Source organism: Phaethon aethereus, assembly GCF_964289735.1.
Source record: "Phaethon aethereus genome assembly, chromosome: 23".
NCBI classification, from domain to species: domain Eukaryota; kingdom Metazoa; phylum Chordata; class Aves; order Phaethontiformes; family Phaethontidae; genus Phaethon; species Phaethon aethereus.
Genome location: NC_138599.1, coordinates 6,361,892 through 6,380,011, shown reverse-complemented (window position 1 = coordinate 6,380,011; position 18,120 = coordinate 6,361,892). Strand labels below are relative to the sequence as shown.

Genomic DNA, 18,120 nt, shown 5'->3' with positions numbered 1-18,120 from the left:
GATTTTTCTGCATTTGGGTGTATTTAGTCCTCTTCCAGAAAAAGAGGACTGCACATGCAAAAGCTAACTTTTGACAGTTTGAACTGTCTGGAGAAGGTTTCTTAATGCCAATGAGAAAATGGGTATGAGAACCATGAGCTATTTACAATGACAAAAATTGTTTCCATGCTCTTTGTTGCCAAATTTGTTCTTTATAACTGGATAAGAACAATAACCTCAAGGTTAGCTAAATGTGTAAGCATGTCACCTACCCACAGATAGCAAAGTTTGGTACCAAGAAGATACGCCTGATCTTTTCGTAGACTCTAAGGCCATAAGGGACCATTAAGATAATACGACCTGACCTCCTGAACAAACAGACCACAGGACATCTCTGAATTAATTCCCTGAAGTACAGCACACTTGCCCCGAGGGAAGCAGTATATGGGTAGGAGATATAAATCAGTTAGCTGAAGGCTGACTGAGAAGGGAGAGAGGTTTCAAAGGTACAAGGGCTGACAAGGTCAAGCTATTAATTCTATTAATATGTTTCAATTGTATCTGGGGAAAAAAAGCAGCGCTGACTAATACAGTCTTAGTGACAATGCAGCAGGGATGGGCTTTGGTTAGGTAACACGAGGGCTTGCAACTGGAGGTGAGGAAATAATAATAGATGGGGCTGTAGTTCAAAGGAAACAAGTTATCAGAGGCCAAAACTGGAAAACAAGTGGGAGTTTAAAACAAAACAATAAAGATGAGGACATTTAGCACACAAGGCAGAGTGTCGGCAGCTCAGGTGACACGAAAGAGGTCACAAGGCCAGCAGCGTGACTGGGAGACAAGGGGAGCAAACTGGGAAATGTAGAGCTAGGAGAAAAACAGCAATAGAGACACCGACAGTATCTTTCCATTCAACGACATTTTGCTAAACCTCTCTGTGTTCTAGCAGTTTAATGCAGTCCTTTTGCTTATCTCACTTACCTTGGAGATTAATGATGCTCTTGAAAAATAATGTTGTGACTCAGGTAACTATCACCAAGCACAACCAAACATCAGACCTGTCCATCAGGGAGACGGTGTTAGTCTTTCACCCATGTTCACTTTGGGATATCATGATCATTTGACCTTGCGTGCCCAAGCACACGCTACACCATAATGTACCGAGGTCTTCATGTACCCCTGAATTTGCACTGAAGAATGTCATACTTGACATTGTAACTTGAACGTGTCTCCAGTACTTACACAGTTCCTTAGTTTGACAAGAAACCCTATTTTAGAACAACCCCCAAAGGTGATGCACTGTGTCCCATGAAAGGTGTTAGCAGGTTTCTTAGCTTGAACTTCAAGTGGTACAGCGGCTTTAAGGACAACCAGGACAATCAACAAACCAGTACGCATCAACATCAACCAGGCAATTGTGTGTTAGATACTCTTCAGTTACTCGCAAATAAAGAACAGAGGGGAGAACAATCAAGAGCCAAGATGCCATCTCACCCGTTAGGTGACACCAGCACAGGTGCAACTGTACCTCAGCCATCTCTGCCCGAAGTTTCTCCAGCTCAACAGTCTGCAGTGATGGCAATGCCACACATTCTCTGGTGATAATTACTCGAGCTGCTAGCTATCCTTACAGATGGAGTTTCTTAATGGCTGACCTCAACCTCCCTTTAATACCATCTAAACCAAGCGTTTATTGTCCCGTCTACAGTGGCGATGGCTTCAGAGAAGTCAAGAATCGACTGTTCTCAAACTCACTTGAGGGCAAACTGCCTTTGCCCTCCCTTATTCAAACACCAGCTGTATGCTGCACGCAGTAACCTTCCTTCATCAAAAGGCTTCAAAACAGCCTAAATGAACTTGCAGTGCAGCTGCTTGAGCCTCACCCACACTTTTCCTATTTCTGCCACAAATGGTAGCGGTGCTGCAGGAGATTTTGCAAAACCTTGACAGCCAACCCTGAATAACATCAAGTACTTTGGACACATGCACGTAGCCCAGAGCCTTTGCTAGTCATTCAAACACAAATCATGCTTCAGCCCAATCCTGGCATCAGCTAAACCAGGGTAACCGGAGTGACTGCGGCAGTCAAGTTACTCCAGTTTTGCACGGCAGCACGCTCCAGCCTGGGTGGTGGGAGGAGGCAAGGAATGAAGAAAGATCTGACATGAATCAACAAACAGCAGAAGTTGAATAATTAGGAGTTGGGCAGATGGAGCCCAGTCCCAGAGCAAGAGGGTGTTTGCTCTTATGCAAGGCCTTGGGAAGACACTGGGAAGGAACCTTTATATTCCATCAGGAAGGGACATGAGCAATCCATCTGGAATAAGTGGGGGACTCAGGTCAAAGGCTACCTCCCTTTTCTTAAGCCACGCAGCACAGCTGTTACTTCAACCCTCGGCGCACGGACTCTTCTGAAGCATGCGGTACTCCCAGTATGACAAGTAACATCACAGCTGCTCGCCCAACCCCTTCACAAAAGATGTCTATCTCCATTTTCACTAGCCGGAGGGCAGCTCTTTATGGCCCAGACCAGCTACTTTCACATTACAGTGACCTACTCTTCCAAGATCGGTATCGTTCTGGTTCTTTTTCTCTTTACAACCCTGACTTCCTAAATTCTTTCTACTTTAGCTATAAACACCTGCATTAAGCCCTGAGATGGTTCTGCCTTTGGAAGCAAAATTCCCACTCACCTGCAGTGAAAACAATATTGAAGACAACGGTCATGAGCCTCATTCACATTACAGTCGCTGTATACAGCACCGGCAGAATACTAGAGCTTTAAAGAGGATGAAAATTACATCTTCCCATACATCCTCCTTCAACAGCTAAAGAAGTATAAAAAAGCTTTACAGAAAATGAAAATTGGGCCCAATACGTTTGGGGATTTGCGGTGAACTAAATCTGCTTTCAAAGGCTTAGGAATGCAGATATTGCATTGTTTTGCCTGCTTTATTCTTTTCCTTTATCTTACCAGTCCAGAGCTTTGATTTCAAATGAGCCTCTTTTATCATGCCTGTGTGGTGCCCAGAACAAAGGAGGTCAGGGAAGAGTGGAAAAAGGGAAGGCCTCCTGTCTTCTCTGTCATAAATAATAAGTTCCTGCAGGGCATTTAGTCCTTAAAATGGACTATAGCTTCTAGGAGGTTTTCTGAACAAATACGAACAGACGAGCCGTGGCTACTTGCAAAGTGTCTACTACAATCACGGTAACTACTCTCCCTGGGAATTTTATTTTTCAGAGTGTGCACTCACTGCCCTAGGGCTCCAGCAAACAAAGGATTAGCATTTTTAAATAGGAAGCCCCCTTCTCCTGAACAACAGCATCAATAACATTAATGCTTAGGAATGCATCCTATGTCCTCCGAGCGCCAGTCTGGGGAGGGAGAGAAAACAAAAAGATAAAGCAATATGTAAAAATCTATTGCAATTCAAATTCTAGAGATTCCCATCTGTCAGCTGCCGCTTTAGGAGCTAGGCATAAATCTGAGCAGGAAACACTGACCTCACATCTGCGCAACCCTAAGGACCGTACGGGCGTACCTGACCACGCCGGAGGGGGCCTGTGCAAGCCAAAATTTCTTTTCCCCTGGGATTTTCGTGGGAATCCTCACAGAAATCACCCCAGACCTGAAAGAGGCTCCCTTTAACAGCACCGTCTTGCTACACGCCCATGACCCTAGACTTAAGTCCAATAAAACAGTTTACAACTACGGACCTAGCGAGCAGAAAGGTGCAATAGAAACCTGAAGTCAGAGATCAGTAAAAAGCGGGGGGTGGGGGGGAGTACGCGGCGTTTGTCAGTCTTCGGTTGGCAAGAGAAGCCCAACACCAAGCCAGGCGACCTGCCCAAGGGCACGGATCCCCAGGGATCCCCTCTTCACTGGGAATGGCCGAGTATCAGGTATTGTTTCAGCTGGCTAAAAACATGATCCCAGGCTAGCCCTCCACAGCAGAAGTAATTTGTGAGCCTGGACTGCATCGCCCCGCTGCGGGCTCCGTTCTGCTCCGGGCGCAACGTCCTGTGCCACGCAGGTGCGGGCGGCCGCGCCGCGCAGCCCGGCACCCCTGCGCCCACCCGGGGGGTCGCAACCCCGGTAGGTGCCAAGCCGCCACCTCCCCCACGCAACGTTGCCGGGAAAGAAACAAAATCTTCATTCAAAGACGTTAATTCTCCACAACGGCAAATTAAATAGCTGGCAAGTTACTAAGCAACAAGTGCGCTCAGGAACCGAAAAACACTCTGTGAGCCTTACGTAAGAACGGCGCTAATGCGAGGGGGCGGAAAAAAAAAAGGTAAGAAAAAAGAAGAGAAGTCCTCTCTTACCTTCCCCGGCGCCTCGCAAGCCAGCGAAGCTCTCCCGCGGCTGCCGCCGAGCCCAGGCGCGCGGCCGGGGTCCGTCTCTCGGCTCCGCTCCGCCCGCGGAGGGACGAGCCGCAGGCTGGGCCCCGCCGGCGGCGCGGCCCGGGGAGGGGCGCGGAGGCCGGCCGCCGCCGCGGCTCCCGCCAGGCCCCTCCCCGGCCGGGCCAGCCCCGCCGCCCCGGCTCCACCTCCCGCAGGTGCCTCCTTCTCCCGCAGCCCCTGCCCGGTGGCGGCCCGCGCCAGCTCCCTCCCCGGCGACGGTTCTGCTCCCCGGGAGCGCTGCTGAGCGGCGGCGGGAGCGGCCGCCGGGCCCCTGCCCACCCTCCCCGGGCCCTTTCGACCGCGGCCGGGGCTCCATCAGAAAGGGAGGGAAAGCACAGCACAGCTCGGCCCGGGGAGCGAGCATCGGACCTCCGGCTCCTCTCACCCGTGACCCCCGGTATCAGGACGGACCCCGGCTCGCGAGAACCTCCAGGAAAACGGGCGCGCAGAGCAGGGCCGGCAGAGCTACGCTCCGGTTCAGCCGCAGCTCCGCCGCTCCTCACGCAGCGCGGGACCGCACCTTCGTGCCCCGCAACCTACAGCGGAACACCGCGGCAAGGGCCAAGGCCCGCTTTCCTAAAGATCGCCCCGCCTAGGGGTACGTCTGCCCCGCCATTTCAGTTCGGGTCTCGCCGCAAACCCTCGGGCCCGCGCTAAACGGCCGTCTCGGCATGTCCAGCAGGAAGGGAGAGACGTCGAGCGCGCCTGAACGCGTCGATGGAAGCACGTCCACACTTGCAGACTGGACGAGGGCAGGGCCATGCACCGGCGAGCCCGTCTGCCCGAGCTCGGGGGACAGCAGAGACACCACGCTTTGCACCTCCGGTGTCCGCTCTGTTAATCTAACGACCGTGCTAAAGAAATGATGCCCTCTCCCACTCTGAGTGGCTGTTAACCAGCAGTTTGTGGCCACATTGCTCAGATCACTGAAAACAAACTCAAGTAAAATTTCTCCGGGAGTTCCGCTATTTAAAAACGAAGCAAAACGACACGGATCATTTTACAGTGACTTAGTTTACAGACCAGCTCCAAAAACCCAGACTGCATCAGCACACCACACCGTAGCTGGACTTTGCCACCGGCATCTCTGCTCAGCCACGCCAAGGCCAGCACCCGGCTGCAGGGACAAAAGCCACGGGGGCCACCGGGTTCAGGAAACTTCAGCCAAGCCTTCCAGCCATTTTCTAGTGCCAGAGAAGCTGGAGGCCTTACCTGCATTCACGGCACGCTTGAGGAACAAAGACTGCTGCTGTTCTCTTTAACCATGCTGACCCCAAGCTCCTCAGTTCATACCAGGCTGCAATGCAGTTTGTCAACCTCGGTAATTGCCGTCACACACTTTAAAGTGTGGGCTCACTAGATAAGGTGGACAACCTCAGGGTCAGCAAGATTAAAGAGGAATCTCTTTCTATCTATGCAGGCATCTTGAAGATCAGGAAGGTAAAACTCATTTCTCTTGGTGTTCACAGTTTCTCCTCGAGCAAATGCGTTACTTTCAAAATTGTTTTGCTGGCTTGTTCCACAGCTACTTATTACACTTGGTATTTATCAGTGGAATTGTTTTGCTCGGACAACGATCACACTATCACATTACTTTTTTTTTTTTCCCTAGCAGCCAAGCATGACTCCTAAATCCCATTTTATACGTGCTTACATACAATTACGAATACAAAAACTTCTTCCTCCTACCAACTCGCCATTCCAGGAATGTTCTTCCTGTTGAACCCACCGATAACAGTTGGTAAAATCCCAGCACAAATGGGGAATGAATACAACAGAAGCAACGCTATTCAAAATTTACATGCAAAATGCACATGCAAAAATTCAAAACAGCAAAACAGTATGCAGGACTGCAGAGTAGTAACACTGTCAGCTAGCCAAAATTGCCCAGGATGTGTCACACAGTCCCTGCATCAGGTTTTTTTTTTTTTGCTTTTTAATGTAGGCCAGGCTTGGGCAGGCAGAATCCTACAAGGCTGATAAACCACATTGTGACAAACTGTTCCGGTTCACGCAGTTTGCTGGTGCACAGTTTCAAACTAAGGCCAGAGATCACACAACCCTAGTTTTGCTAATCACAGCAGGAGTATCGCAGCTGCCTCACCAGCAATACAGAGCTCCCTCAACTGTAGATTTGGGGATTACCTGTGAAAATTATTGCTCTGATGATCAACAGTGCTTGAGGTGTTTTATTTTACTACATGGTTTACAATGGCACACCCTTCCCCCACCTGCACTTTGTTTCCTGTAAAGAAAAATACTTAAAAATGCTTGTTACAAAACACCTTTCTTATAGGAATGAAACCTGAGCAACCGGGGATGTGGCTCTTCGGCAGCTGGAAACAAGAAGTCTGCGTTTGGCATGGCACTGCATCGCGGCTAAAGAGCTTGTTCACATCACCGCAGGGACAGAAGTCCTCCGGCTCTGGAGCTTATGGGCTCTGCCCGAGAGGAGATCTTCGCCCTCCGCCGTACTGAGCATACTGGGATGCCCTCTGCCTGCCTTCCGAGTGGCTTGATTGAAAATAATGAAATAACCTGTGGGTTTTCTCTTCTGCTCCTAATTTCCTTTGCCAGACAATTGTAAGGAACAGAAGCAAGTGAAAGAGATGCATCCTCCGCTACTTACGCGTTCCTCGGCTTGCAGGGGAGCAGAAGAGGAAGCTAATGAATGTCTGTCTTTTAAACACAGCTAACAAGCCCAAGCATTTGAAATCATAGACAAAAAGGCTCTGTCCACAGGCTTGTCACAGATTCAGTCCTTAAAGCATTCTGAAGTTTAACCTAGCCTCCAAAAGTTATTTCAGACAGAAGTACTGGGAAGGCAGAGTAACCTAAAAAATGTTATTAATATACCCCGTAGCTTAGTCCACTTTCGGGTTTTGCAAATTTAACCACTGAAGGAAGCTTCAAGCCATTATTAGAAGTTAGGCAGCCAGTACTTTTCAGTGCTGCTTCTTACTCAGCTAGATTTATCCTGCAATCAAATACTCTGAAAACACAAAAAAAGAATCACTCCAAATAAACAAAACTCAATTTTTTTTTTTTTTTTTAAAAGGGTTTTGGGGAGAAACTAAGGTTATAGGTGAAAGCAGAGTGGGAGGGTAAAAAAACCAAACCAAGAGAACAGCACACCATGCAATAGACTGCCATGGGATAACCTCAAAATAATCTGATTTGATTCACAGAGCTCACAGAAAACAGGTTTGACGTAACAGTATCTCATGTCACAGGGTACCCGGGCAATCATGTGGTGACTTGCTCTTTTGGTGGACGTAGCCATGGTCTGCAATGGCTGTCTAGGTTTGCAAGACAAATATTCCAAATATTCCATTTACAAAGGTAAAAACAAGAGTTAGGAATGATGCAATACATAGGCAAGCGGGTAACAGAGCACTTTGACTTGCTCTTCCTTTAGCAAAAGCAAGTTCCCATGAGAACAAGTCAAAGAATTTGATGCAAGCTTCCCACTGCAGTTACAGGATTAAATGCTGAAGAAGAATGAGCGTGGCACCGACACAAGCTCTTAAATGAGATCCGGCAGATGAAACTTCAGATCAGTAAAGTCTTCTGAATTAATCACAGGCACAGTCTGGTTCATGAGCTAGCGAAACAAGTCCTGAAGGCCAGAGTAATGTTACGATCTGCAGTTTGCAGCAGTTAAATTCACTACCAGGGAGGGGGGGAAAAAAGGAGGGAGGACAGAGAGAGATGGAGAGACTGAGAGAGGCAGAAGAGTTGTCTTGCCTTGGCTGCTTGTGTAGGGTTTCTGGTGGAAACATGCCACAGATCTTGTCCAAGCAGCAGACAACGTGTGTTTCTACGTGTTCACTCAAGGACCCTCCCAAACACACACCACAGCTGTGCCCAAACCGAGACCTTCTGAGAAAGCCAAACAAACATTAAGGATTTGCCACCATATATTCTCCAGCTCCGCTCACTTTTGACAATTTATAGTTTCGCACACTTTCTTGCAGATGTAGCAACACCACTGATCCCTACGGGCATCACAGCGATAACCAGACAGAGTCAGAGGCCAGGCATCACTCCCTGGCATACAGAGAGGTGATGGTGTAGCTGGCTCAAGCCTTTGTGGACTTAACAAGACCAGGTATTAATTGGAGATTAGAGATATGCACTGGCATGACCCTTGATAAATCTGTATGCTCTTGAGACCAGAGCTACGTGCTATCATCTAAGGTTAAAGCTGCCTGAAAATATTTCTAAGCCGGGACTTGGCTCCCAGACTAATTTACAGAATTATCCAGGAGAAAAGAAGAGGAAAAGCAGAGCAGAACAAACTACTTTTTCCCATGATTTCAAAGCTCTTAGCGTAACTGTGGAGTTTTGCTCAAGCCAACTATTATTAGAGCTAAGTCCCATTTTGACACATCTTGCGAGAAAGGAAAAAATATCTAGTTTAAAAATAACAAAACCCCCCAACCTGAATAAGTGGAGAGCAGGCAGAGTGAGAAAGAAGCACAGAACATGTGAAAAGAAAGCTGGCCTTATTAATAGCACATTGGTGCCTCCAACACCCCTGCGCTCAGCCAAGTTTTACCGCTTTACTTCACAAGCAGTCATCCTATTTCAGTGGATTCAACCTCTCAAGAAAGGTTAAGCATGCCAAGCCTCAAACACCGTGAATGCTTCTGTAACAGAAACACTAATGCATCTCTTTCTTACCTACACAATACACAAGATCTACATGAACATTTCTGAGCTGATGCAGACAGACTGTGCACAGATTCATACACCACGCTTGTTCATTTTCTTTTGCAATTAAAATTTCCCAGGAAACATGGCCAAGACTTGCCACAAAATTACCTGTCAAAGTTCAGGAAGCCTGAAGCTACTGTCTATGGGTTCAACCTCTTCAGAAAGCCTCGGAGCCCGTGAGTGACCACACACAAGGAAGGAATTGCACTACAGGGAATACAGAAATTAATCTGTCTCTTCCTTTTACCTGTGTTTCAGGCATTTCCCCGTGACTTCAGGAGACTGGAGGATGACTTCCAATGCCGTAATTACACCGGTAGTGCCTCCCAGTGGAGATGCAGGATATGTTTCTCAACTGGCAGAGCTCTGCTACTCCCCTTGACTTAACCTAAGTTGACAAAAGGGCTCTTCTGCCAGAGAGCTGTGCCAACACGCCGACTGCCTGTTTAGGGCAGTTTTGTTGGGTTTTTTGTGGGTTTTTTTGCTTCACTGATGCCCTGCACCTGTGCTGTTACTGATACAGCACAAAGAGGCCAAAAGGTCACCCGGCAATCATCTTTTTCACCCAGTTTGCACTGGTGCAAATGATTACACAGGGTACAAGGCAAAGCTCATGTGCAACAACTTCTCCCCGTAAACGACTTGCTTTGCACACATGACATTTGTTTCTGAAATTACGAAGGCTCCCCTTCTTGGGGGTTGGGTGGCCTTAGACAAGCACGTCTTGTAACAGATTAGAAAACTTCTTTTTTACTTCAGCTAAAAAAGAAAAAAGATGTAAACGAAACAGCAGAACCAAACTGTATCCTCATCCCGGGTCCCTAGAGCCTGCAGATGCCCCTTTGGTTTAGTCCAGACTTCTCTCCTGGTCTTCCTCCAAACTATGGAGTCTCCTGCCCTGCCAAGCTGCCACTGCCTCTGCCCCCGGGCCCTTCAGACGCAGCAGGAATACCCAAATCCCTTCCCCTCTACCAGGAAAACTCCACATGCTTTCAAATCCAGGCCTCTTGAAGACAATGTCAACCGATTTACTCGCAAATACCTGGTAACCATCAAGACGTGTTTCCATAGCACCGAGGAAACGTTACAAAAATATCTATTTGTTCAGATGGCAAATACGGCATCAACTGCACACATCACCGAAAACTCTCATAGAGCCTGTGGGTAAGAAACACAACCATGGCTGCTTAAAAAATACTGCCAAAACACACGCTTGGTTCTTACTCCTACTGTCAGAAAACATCTGCACTGTAAAAGGATTAAAGGTAAGGAGGAAGAAAAAAAAATACATTGACTTCCTAATGCTATGTATCCTTAGGAACTTACTTGAAATACTGGAAATTCTTCTTCGTCTCTCACTTATGAGCTAGTTGAGTTTTATAGACTTTATTTAGGTGGACAGGAAGAGTATTTTAGATTTGCCACCAAAGGCTAAAAAATAGCAAGCTACATCTAAAAAGATGTTCCCATACTCAGAGGTTCATTCCAGCGTGCAGAAAAAATATTTGACACTATTTAACTTTGAGAACTGTTTATATGCTCCATGTAAGTCCACTACTTGTCCCAGTTTGGTAGAGGACTCCCAAAACTGCTGTTCACTGGCACGTGCATCTGTAGGTACCTGCAACTCTCTTGCAGCTTCCTAAAATAATAAATTATGGAGCGACCTCAGGTGGCTTTTCATGCAGCTCTAGATGAAAACGTATCAAAGACCTGCCCTCTTGCAAAAGGGAAACTAGGCATTTAGAAGACAGTTCACAGCTTCAGCTGTACAAATCGTACTGGAAATGCTGTGCCTCGATGGCTGGCTATGGGGAAAGCCATGGGGGCTACCGTGCCCTGCTATGGGGAAGGGAGCATTGGAGCAGCAGACCCAGATGTAGAGGCCTGCCTGGTTCCTCTTCCCAAACTACCGCTGAAAAAGCAAAAGAAAACACACGGCTCGATGCTGCTTGGCTTTGCTGAAGGAAAATTCAGCCAAATTCACTCCCCAGGCAGGGTTGCAGAGCGACTCCTTAGCACCCAGGGCAGGACGTACGTTGCTGCTGTTGGGATGCTCACCATACATACCCATGCAGACTTGCCCAGTGAAGACAGGATCTGTAATTTAGAGTTTCTGCCAGTATCTGTTCCTACCACCCAGGCTCTAGGGAGCTGTTCTCTCAAACTCATACTTTTCCAGCAGAATCACAGACTTTGTGGTGCGACTTTCATAGCAGCCCAGATGAATCCTGTATATAGCAGCATTTCCACAGATCAGCCCACAGTTCTTGTCCCTTTCTATTTCTGCCAAAAAATGGGAAGGAAAAGAAGGGGGAAGAATCACTTGAAACGAGGGAGGGAGAGCAAAGAGAAAGGAAGACTCCAAGGAAATGAAAAATTAACAGGAAAATGCTGCTGCAGTTCTGATTTGTACTTCAATTCTGTACATGAATTTAAAGACCTAAAAAGACTAAGCACTGCAACAGTATGTCTTATAGCTGTGCGCAGTCCTGGGCAGTCACCGCATTAAATCCCCTTCTCCTAAAAACAGGTAATTACTGGAGCAATTCAGATTAAATAAGCACTTTATCAGAATTCACTGCACTGAAAGCAAGCAAGGCAACATAGTTATGGAAGACTAAGTCTGGCATTCCTAATGTATCCAAGAGGCAAACTACTGGCAAAATAAAAATTTCTTTTTTTAAAAGCAAGCATCCAACACTTATTACAGGAGCAGAATAAAAAAATTAATCCGCCTTTGGTGACTTTTGAAGGTAAAAATGGAAATACAGACCAGGATTTCAGCAGAGGCAGAACGTTACACATAGGCAACCACGAGAAGATTGGCAATCAGTTGAAATACAATTAGAAAAGATGCCTGCCACTTACCAAGCACTTAAAATCACCAAATTGCACAAACATTAGCCTCCTTAATAAACTGAAACATAACATCAGCGTTGTGGGCAGGAGGACCCGAGTCAGCTCTGACTGGCTGTATTTATTAGCATCACTTCAATATCAGATACCCATTAACCTATTCATTTTACCCAAAGGATAGACTGGGGTGATCTCTATGAAAGGTAGAGATACCCTGCAAATTCATTTCAACCTCGATGCAAAGGGACTAGATGAAACAGAGGGACATAGAGGACAACGTGTTGTCTGCGCACTTTGCCAGAAATATGCTAGAGCCCTGCTCTAGCCTGTTGGAAAACAAAACCTACAGAGTTTGCTGCTCGGTCCCTCCTAAAATTCCACTTACATTTTCTTTCAAAGCACTTGGGAGATCCAGAAAAATAAAAGTCCAGGTAAGATTTAACAAAACAAGCAAAAAATTGAAATGTCTGTTATCAAATACCTCTCAATAACTGACAATCAAATCATTTAAGTACGTAAAAGGCACCAGAGACATCTTAGTTCCCCTGGAACACTTTAATTTTACCTAATGCTAGTTCTGAAAAGCTCTAGTGATGTTGCCATGACAATGACAACACAACACAGTTGTTTTCTGCTATCACTGTGCAACTGGCTACACACTGGGGTCATTACATTGCCATAAAACTATAGTATTTAACCACATTTCTTTTCTCTCTTATTCAAGCAAGTTCTTTCCTCCAGAACATGGTCAAACAGGGTTTGGCACACTCCTTGGATATATCTTTCTGAGGCACAAACTGAAAGCCTGGGAAAAGAAGAACACTTTACATATTTAGAAATTCAGCAGTCGGGTGGAAAAAACCAGGAGGTGACTTATGATACACAGGCTAATAGCCACGTAGCCACCGGCACTGCGGAGCATTCGCACGGCAAGACCCGGTCTTGTTAAGCAGTACTCTTAAGATTCAGACTCACTGGCCTGAATGAAACCACTTGCAGAAAATCACCTGCGAGAAGGCGGATTTCTTCGAATCGGGCATTGCCTTTTCCAGCCAACAGATATTAATATAAAAAAATTATTATTAAACTATTTCAACTACATCTACCTTCTGTAACCAAACCTAGGTTGTTAGTAAATGGTTATTGCTATCACGTACAGCGTTAGACTTGGTTAGGACACTGAGAGACTAATTGTACATAATGGGCTCTACCTGAGCTCAGCTGGGACTGGTTCAGAGCCTCTGTAACATATGCAGAACTTGGCTTTACACTATCCATCTCCAAATCTGCACGTAATTAAGGTCAGGTGGGAAGAGGGCAGAGGGACAGACAGAAGGCAAAAGAAAGGACAAAGTTAAATGAAAATATCTCCTAGAATAAACTGCAGGAGACTAACAATTTAATTTGCAGAGACAGCAATTAGAGAAACAGTGCTAAGGAAATCCAGATTTCAGCGTTACACATTCTAAGGTGTTGCTTCTCTGGCCTGTTCTAGACCTGAAGTATTCTTCCTAGCAATGTCTATGTGCAAAAAGAAGTCTAAGTGAAGCGATATGCCATGCTCACAGGATGAATAGCAAAAAAGATGAGGCGAGATGAAGTAAGCTGAGTAAACACCCAAATCCCAAGAAAACTGGAGCTGCTGAGGATGACAGTGTATGCTACCGGTACCTGAACAACCGGGCTTAAAGCTGGCTCAGGTGTGACCACAGTGTGTGCAGTCTAATTCCCCATTCCAGTGCAAACACACGTATTCTGTGCACATATCACCATAAACAGAGTTTTTAATGTAAAAAGAGTTAAAAAAAAAAGATATAAAATAGATCTCAATTTAGGTTGGCAAATGCTAATGGAAGAATCAGTGATTTTAAACATAGCTGCAACTTGCACAATACTGGTCTGGGAGACTAAAGACGTAGAGCTCATTTTCAGAGGCACTCTGTCCCAGTTTCAAAAACGTATTTCAGCCCTTGTCTCCCTGTTCAGTTCTCAGCTTGTTTTATCTGGGGAAGCTAAGGGCCAAAAAAGAATTTCAGTGTCTAAAAAGTGCTTCATGAGCCCAGAAAGTAACTTCCCCCTAACACCAGCAAAGTCTGAACAGGACCTCAAAGCTTCCATACTGAAAAATTACATAAAGTCTTTTCCTAAATTACTGGTAACAGAAGACGTGTAACCATGATCTTTGGTACACAGAAACACGATAAACAAGAACCACCAGTGCAGACCACAGAGGAGCGCTCAGGCATGTGAGGGACGTGGCACATGATCTCTATGGTGGTGCTCGGGGTGCAGCAACAGCCAAGTTTCTAGTCTCTGTTGCAATTACATGACTCACAAAGGGACATGGCTGTCAAAATAAATTAATTTCACATGAAAAACAAGCAGAACCGCTAATAAGCCTTATACCTTTGAGCAGAAGTATTATAGCTGCTCTAGTGTTGAACTCTTCCTCCTCACAAACAGCTTAAAAAGGAGAGTGACTCTGAATGCCAGCCTTCCAGGTTGCACCAAGTCTCCAGAAATCTGTCCATTCTTCGTGTTCATGTTAAAAAGGGCAAAAATTTTTGCCTTTATTATCTGAAGTTAACTGCTACTGATCCTTAGGAGGAATGGCAACTTTGAAGGGCTCATGGATTCAAGGAACTTGACTATAAAAGAGGAAAAAACCTAAAAAAAAAAAAATCACTTTTCTATGCCTGTATGCCCAAAGGAAAGTCCTTGGATCTTATGAGCAATCACTATTCTGACTCCTCCCAAACTTTTTTGGCAGGTTATTTATCAGTGGATATAGCCAGTCATAGCAATAAATGTTGCCTTCATACTTAAAAACTCTAACCGAGTTTAAATGTTCCCTGGCTCTCGCTGTTGGTTTGGATACGTGCAGTGGAAGAAGCCTCACCACACGCACTCGCCATGATCATATTTGAAATACAAACCCTGTTCTCCCCTTCCTTTCTCTCTTCTGTCTGGAGAGCAGTTGATAACATTGGCACATGCTCAGGAAGGTGCTCAGAATGTTGAGTCTTCACACCAGAAATGAGAAGTTTGCTGTCAAAAAACATTCTTCTCCTGGAGGAAGTACTGTGAATAGGACCCACACACAGTTTCCCACGTTACCTGGGTACCAGCGCACGGCCTCCATGCCAACAGGCTGCAACTGGGTACGTGCATGCGGAAAGCATAGATGTGTATATGTACATATATTATCTATTCTGTTATATATATATATTTATCTACCTACAGTATTTGCGTATCCAGTTTTAAGACTGGTTTATGAAATCCAAACAAAATCCCGGGGACAGTCAGTATGTGTAAATGAGACCTTTACTGTAAAAACTGTTAAATCTATGGAAACAAGTCTGCAATTTTATCTACGTTAGGTTATGGCTATGAGGTTTAGATTAGCACTAGCAGCATCTAAAAAAAGACCATGGCAACATCTGGATAAGTAAGCCACTCCCACATAACTTGACGGTTTCGCTTTGGGAGATGCTAAGCAGAAACAGCATTTTCTGATCTTTAAAAAGAAAAAGCATCGTTGCTTCTGAAGACTTTCAGAGCCATGTTTAATTCCTCTCCATCACCTATTTTTAACTTCTCTGTCTCTCAAACTGACATGCATATTTGGTTGCCTGGCACTTAATTTCTTTCAGTTATAGCTTTATTGAGTCAGAATGATTCTATCATTTCCAACAGAAAAGAGTTAGAACCAGTTTCTTTGTTTCCCTGCTGTATTGTTTTATGTCCAAAGAGCTTTTAAAAAGAAGACATGTTAGACTAAAGGTTTCTTTTGGTTCCCTCAATATCCTTCAAAGCATCAGTGCTACTGAGTTGCAGGTACGGAAGAAGGAGAAAACCGAGAGAGACACAGAGAGACAGGGAGAGAAAGAGTGAAAGAAGAAGAAAAGGAATAAATGAAAACGTACAAGGGGGGAAGTAGCTCCAGGACGCTGGACGGGCTCCGTGGGCAGGGGAGACTGGGAAGGTGTAATTAAAAAAAGAAAACAAACAAACAAACAAAAAAAAGTTGGTTAAAACACGCACCCATAGAAAATGGGTTAATTTCATATAAAGCTCAGCGAGGCTATACACAGCGTAAAACAGGACCACAGACCCAATCCTTCAAGTCGTTTGGTGCTTTATTCCTTAAACACTTTGGAAATTCATTAGGGTCCAACAACTCCCCAGCCAGTATGTCCCAGCTCAAAAAACCTCCAAACATTCTGCACGTTTGAACTTTTTAGCACAAGGCCCGTCCCTGCTGAGCAACACAGCGGAGCACAGGATTCGTTTGCGTTACTTCCAGTGTCTGCTAAGCAGGTGTTTAGGGTTAAGCCCATGTTCAAGCACTTTGTTGAGTCAGAAACAGGGCTGGAAGGTGTAACATTTCTTGATATAGATGGACAATGTCAACCCCTTACAAAAGAAAACTTCCAGATTTGTAAATTTGTATTTTGCGTAATTTGGCTCCTTATGCATTTAGCTTTCCTCCATTTCTAACGGTGCTAAAGCAGACAACTGCTTTATCTTATTTTTCATTCTACGCAAAAAGGAAGAAAAAATTGTCTCGGAGCTATGTTTTCCTATTGACAAAAGGTGTTCTTCCCGAGAATCACTAATTGCAGAGAAGGCAGAGACTTAGCTCTTGCTGCCTCAGCCCCAAGTGTTAGCTTTTTTCTTCGGATAGGAGAAAACGTGAAGTCCAGGAAATAACCTCCCCACAGATCAGACCAGCTCAAATCTGGGTTTAAGCAAGTTGGCGTTGTCCTGCTGAAGCCTCCAGTTGAGCACTCAGCTCACTAGGCTGAGTCACGGCGGCTTTCAGAGCCTGGGAGAAATATCCGCAGCACATTTCAAAGACGTGTGCCAAGTCTCCTGAAGAAGTAGTTTTTACACTCACATTGCTGAGCTTTCATCCTGAAATCTCTGTCCGCTCACTGCTCTGCGCAAGCTCCACAGAAGCTAAGAGAACATGATTTCTTGAAGGATTGGTCCTTAGGTCTGTCAATATTCAAAGCACGTTTTCTGTCTTCTGCATCAAGAACTAGATCTGGCAGCCCTGAGCGTGTTAGTGTGTTTATTCCCTGTCTGCTTCCACGCTGGAAATGGATACCTCTCTTTGCTCAATAACATTTTCATTTAGTTTTAATGAGACAGTTGCATGTTCAGCGCCAAACAACTGGTTTGTTTACATAAGATTAACAAGGCTGGTACTAATTACAAACCTTTCATCTTTCTATATTTTCCTTATAAAAACACTTTGAAAAGACCAACCAGAGATGGACAGAAGTGAATGAGAAGAATAAACACATTATGCCCTCATCATTGCTGAATGGCTGTTCAACCCAGGCATCTGCAGAATGTAAATTCTGTTTGCACCTTATTCTTCCTGATTTTATTTGTATTGGGGGGGAAAAAAAAACCCCAAACCAACCAATCTTTTTTGTCCAGTAACTAGCCTGTTTCAAACCAGGCATGACCTCTTAAGAGTGTTATGATTGCAATAGCTCGAACATAATGAATGTAACTCAGTTTGCATTTTTGCAGTTAAAATTAATTCATTCAGGGTTGTACCAGAGTCTTCAGGAGATCAGAACAAAGTCTGTTGCTTGATCCAGACCTAAATTTCAATCCTCCTGAAGTTCAGTGGATTATTTGTATTTGGCGTGTTGACCGAGATTAATCTATTAGTTATGTCGTTTACAACAGCTTGTAATACTAACAAGTACCCTTTACTGTGTCCTTAGTTGCATATCGTAAGAGTACATTTTCCTGTTAAATCTGAATTAAATGGATGAGACAGGAATTTGAAAAATCCTCCATAAAGCTGGGCAGAGCTGCTGGGACTCTTCATTCTTTTGTCCTAAGCAAGACTGAGGAACTGGTGATAATGACCCCCAAAGTTTTAAAAACACTTATTTTTTTGAAAGGGGGAAAAAAAAAAAAGGGGGGAAATGTTACCTTCTTATCCCCCATTTCTTCACTTAAGCTCTAACTGTCCCACTGCAAACTGCATCTTTATTCTTTGTTTCCCCACAGAAATCAGATGCTCCCCAGCAGCAACCATGTTTAGAAACCTTCAAGCAAATTATCCTGCCAAGGCACACTGCAGTCAAGATTTGGTACACAGCAAGATGCTACTTGATAGCAAAAGACACG

General features: G+C 45.1%; 1 protein-coding gene across 1 annotated transcript in view; it reads right to left on the bottom strand.

Moving 5' to 3' along the window:
* The window catches only part of ARHGAP32 (Rho GTPase activating protein 32), a gene marked incomplete at its 3' end in the record, with an annotated part of 155,786 nt that overhangs the window by 42,181 nt on the left and 95,485 nt on the right, over positions 1-18,120 (bottom strand). Inside the window, exons 11-12 of the mRNA XM_082009980.1 lie at positions 15,888-15,938; positions 13,173-13,247 (exon numbers count right to left, since the gene is read on the bottom strand). Coding sequence (XP_081866106.1) covers positions 13,173-13,247; positions 15,888-15,938 — 126 coding nt within the window. The remainder of the gene's footprint in view (positions 1-13,172; positions 13,248-15,887; positions 15,939-18,120) is intronic.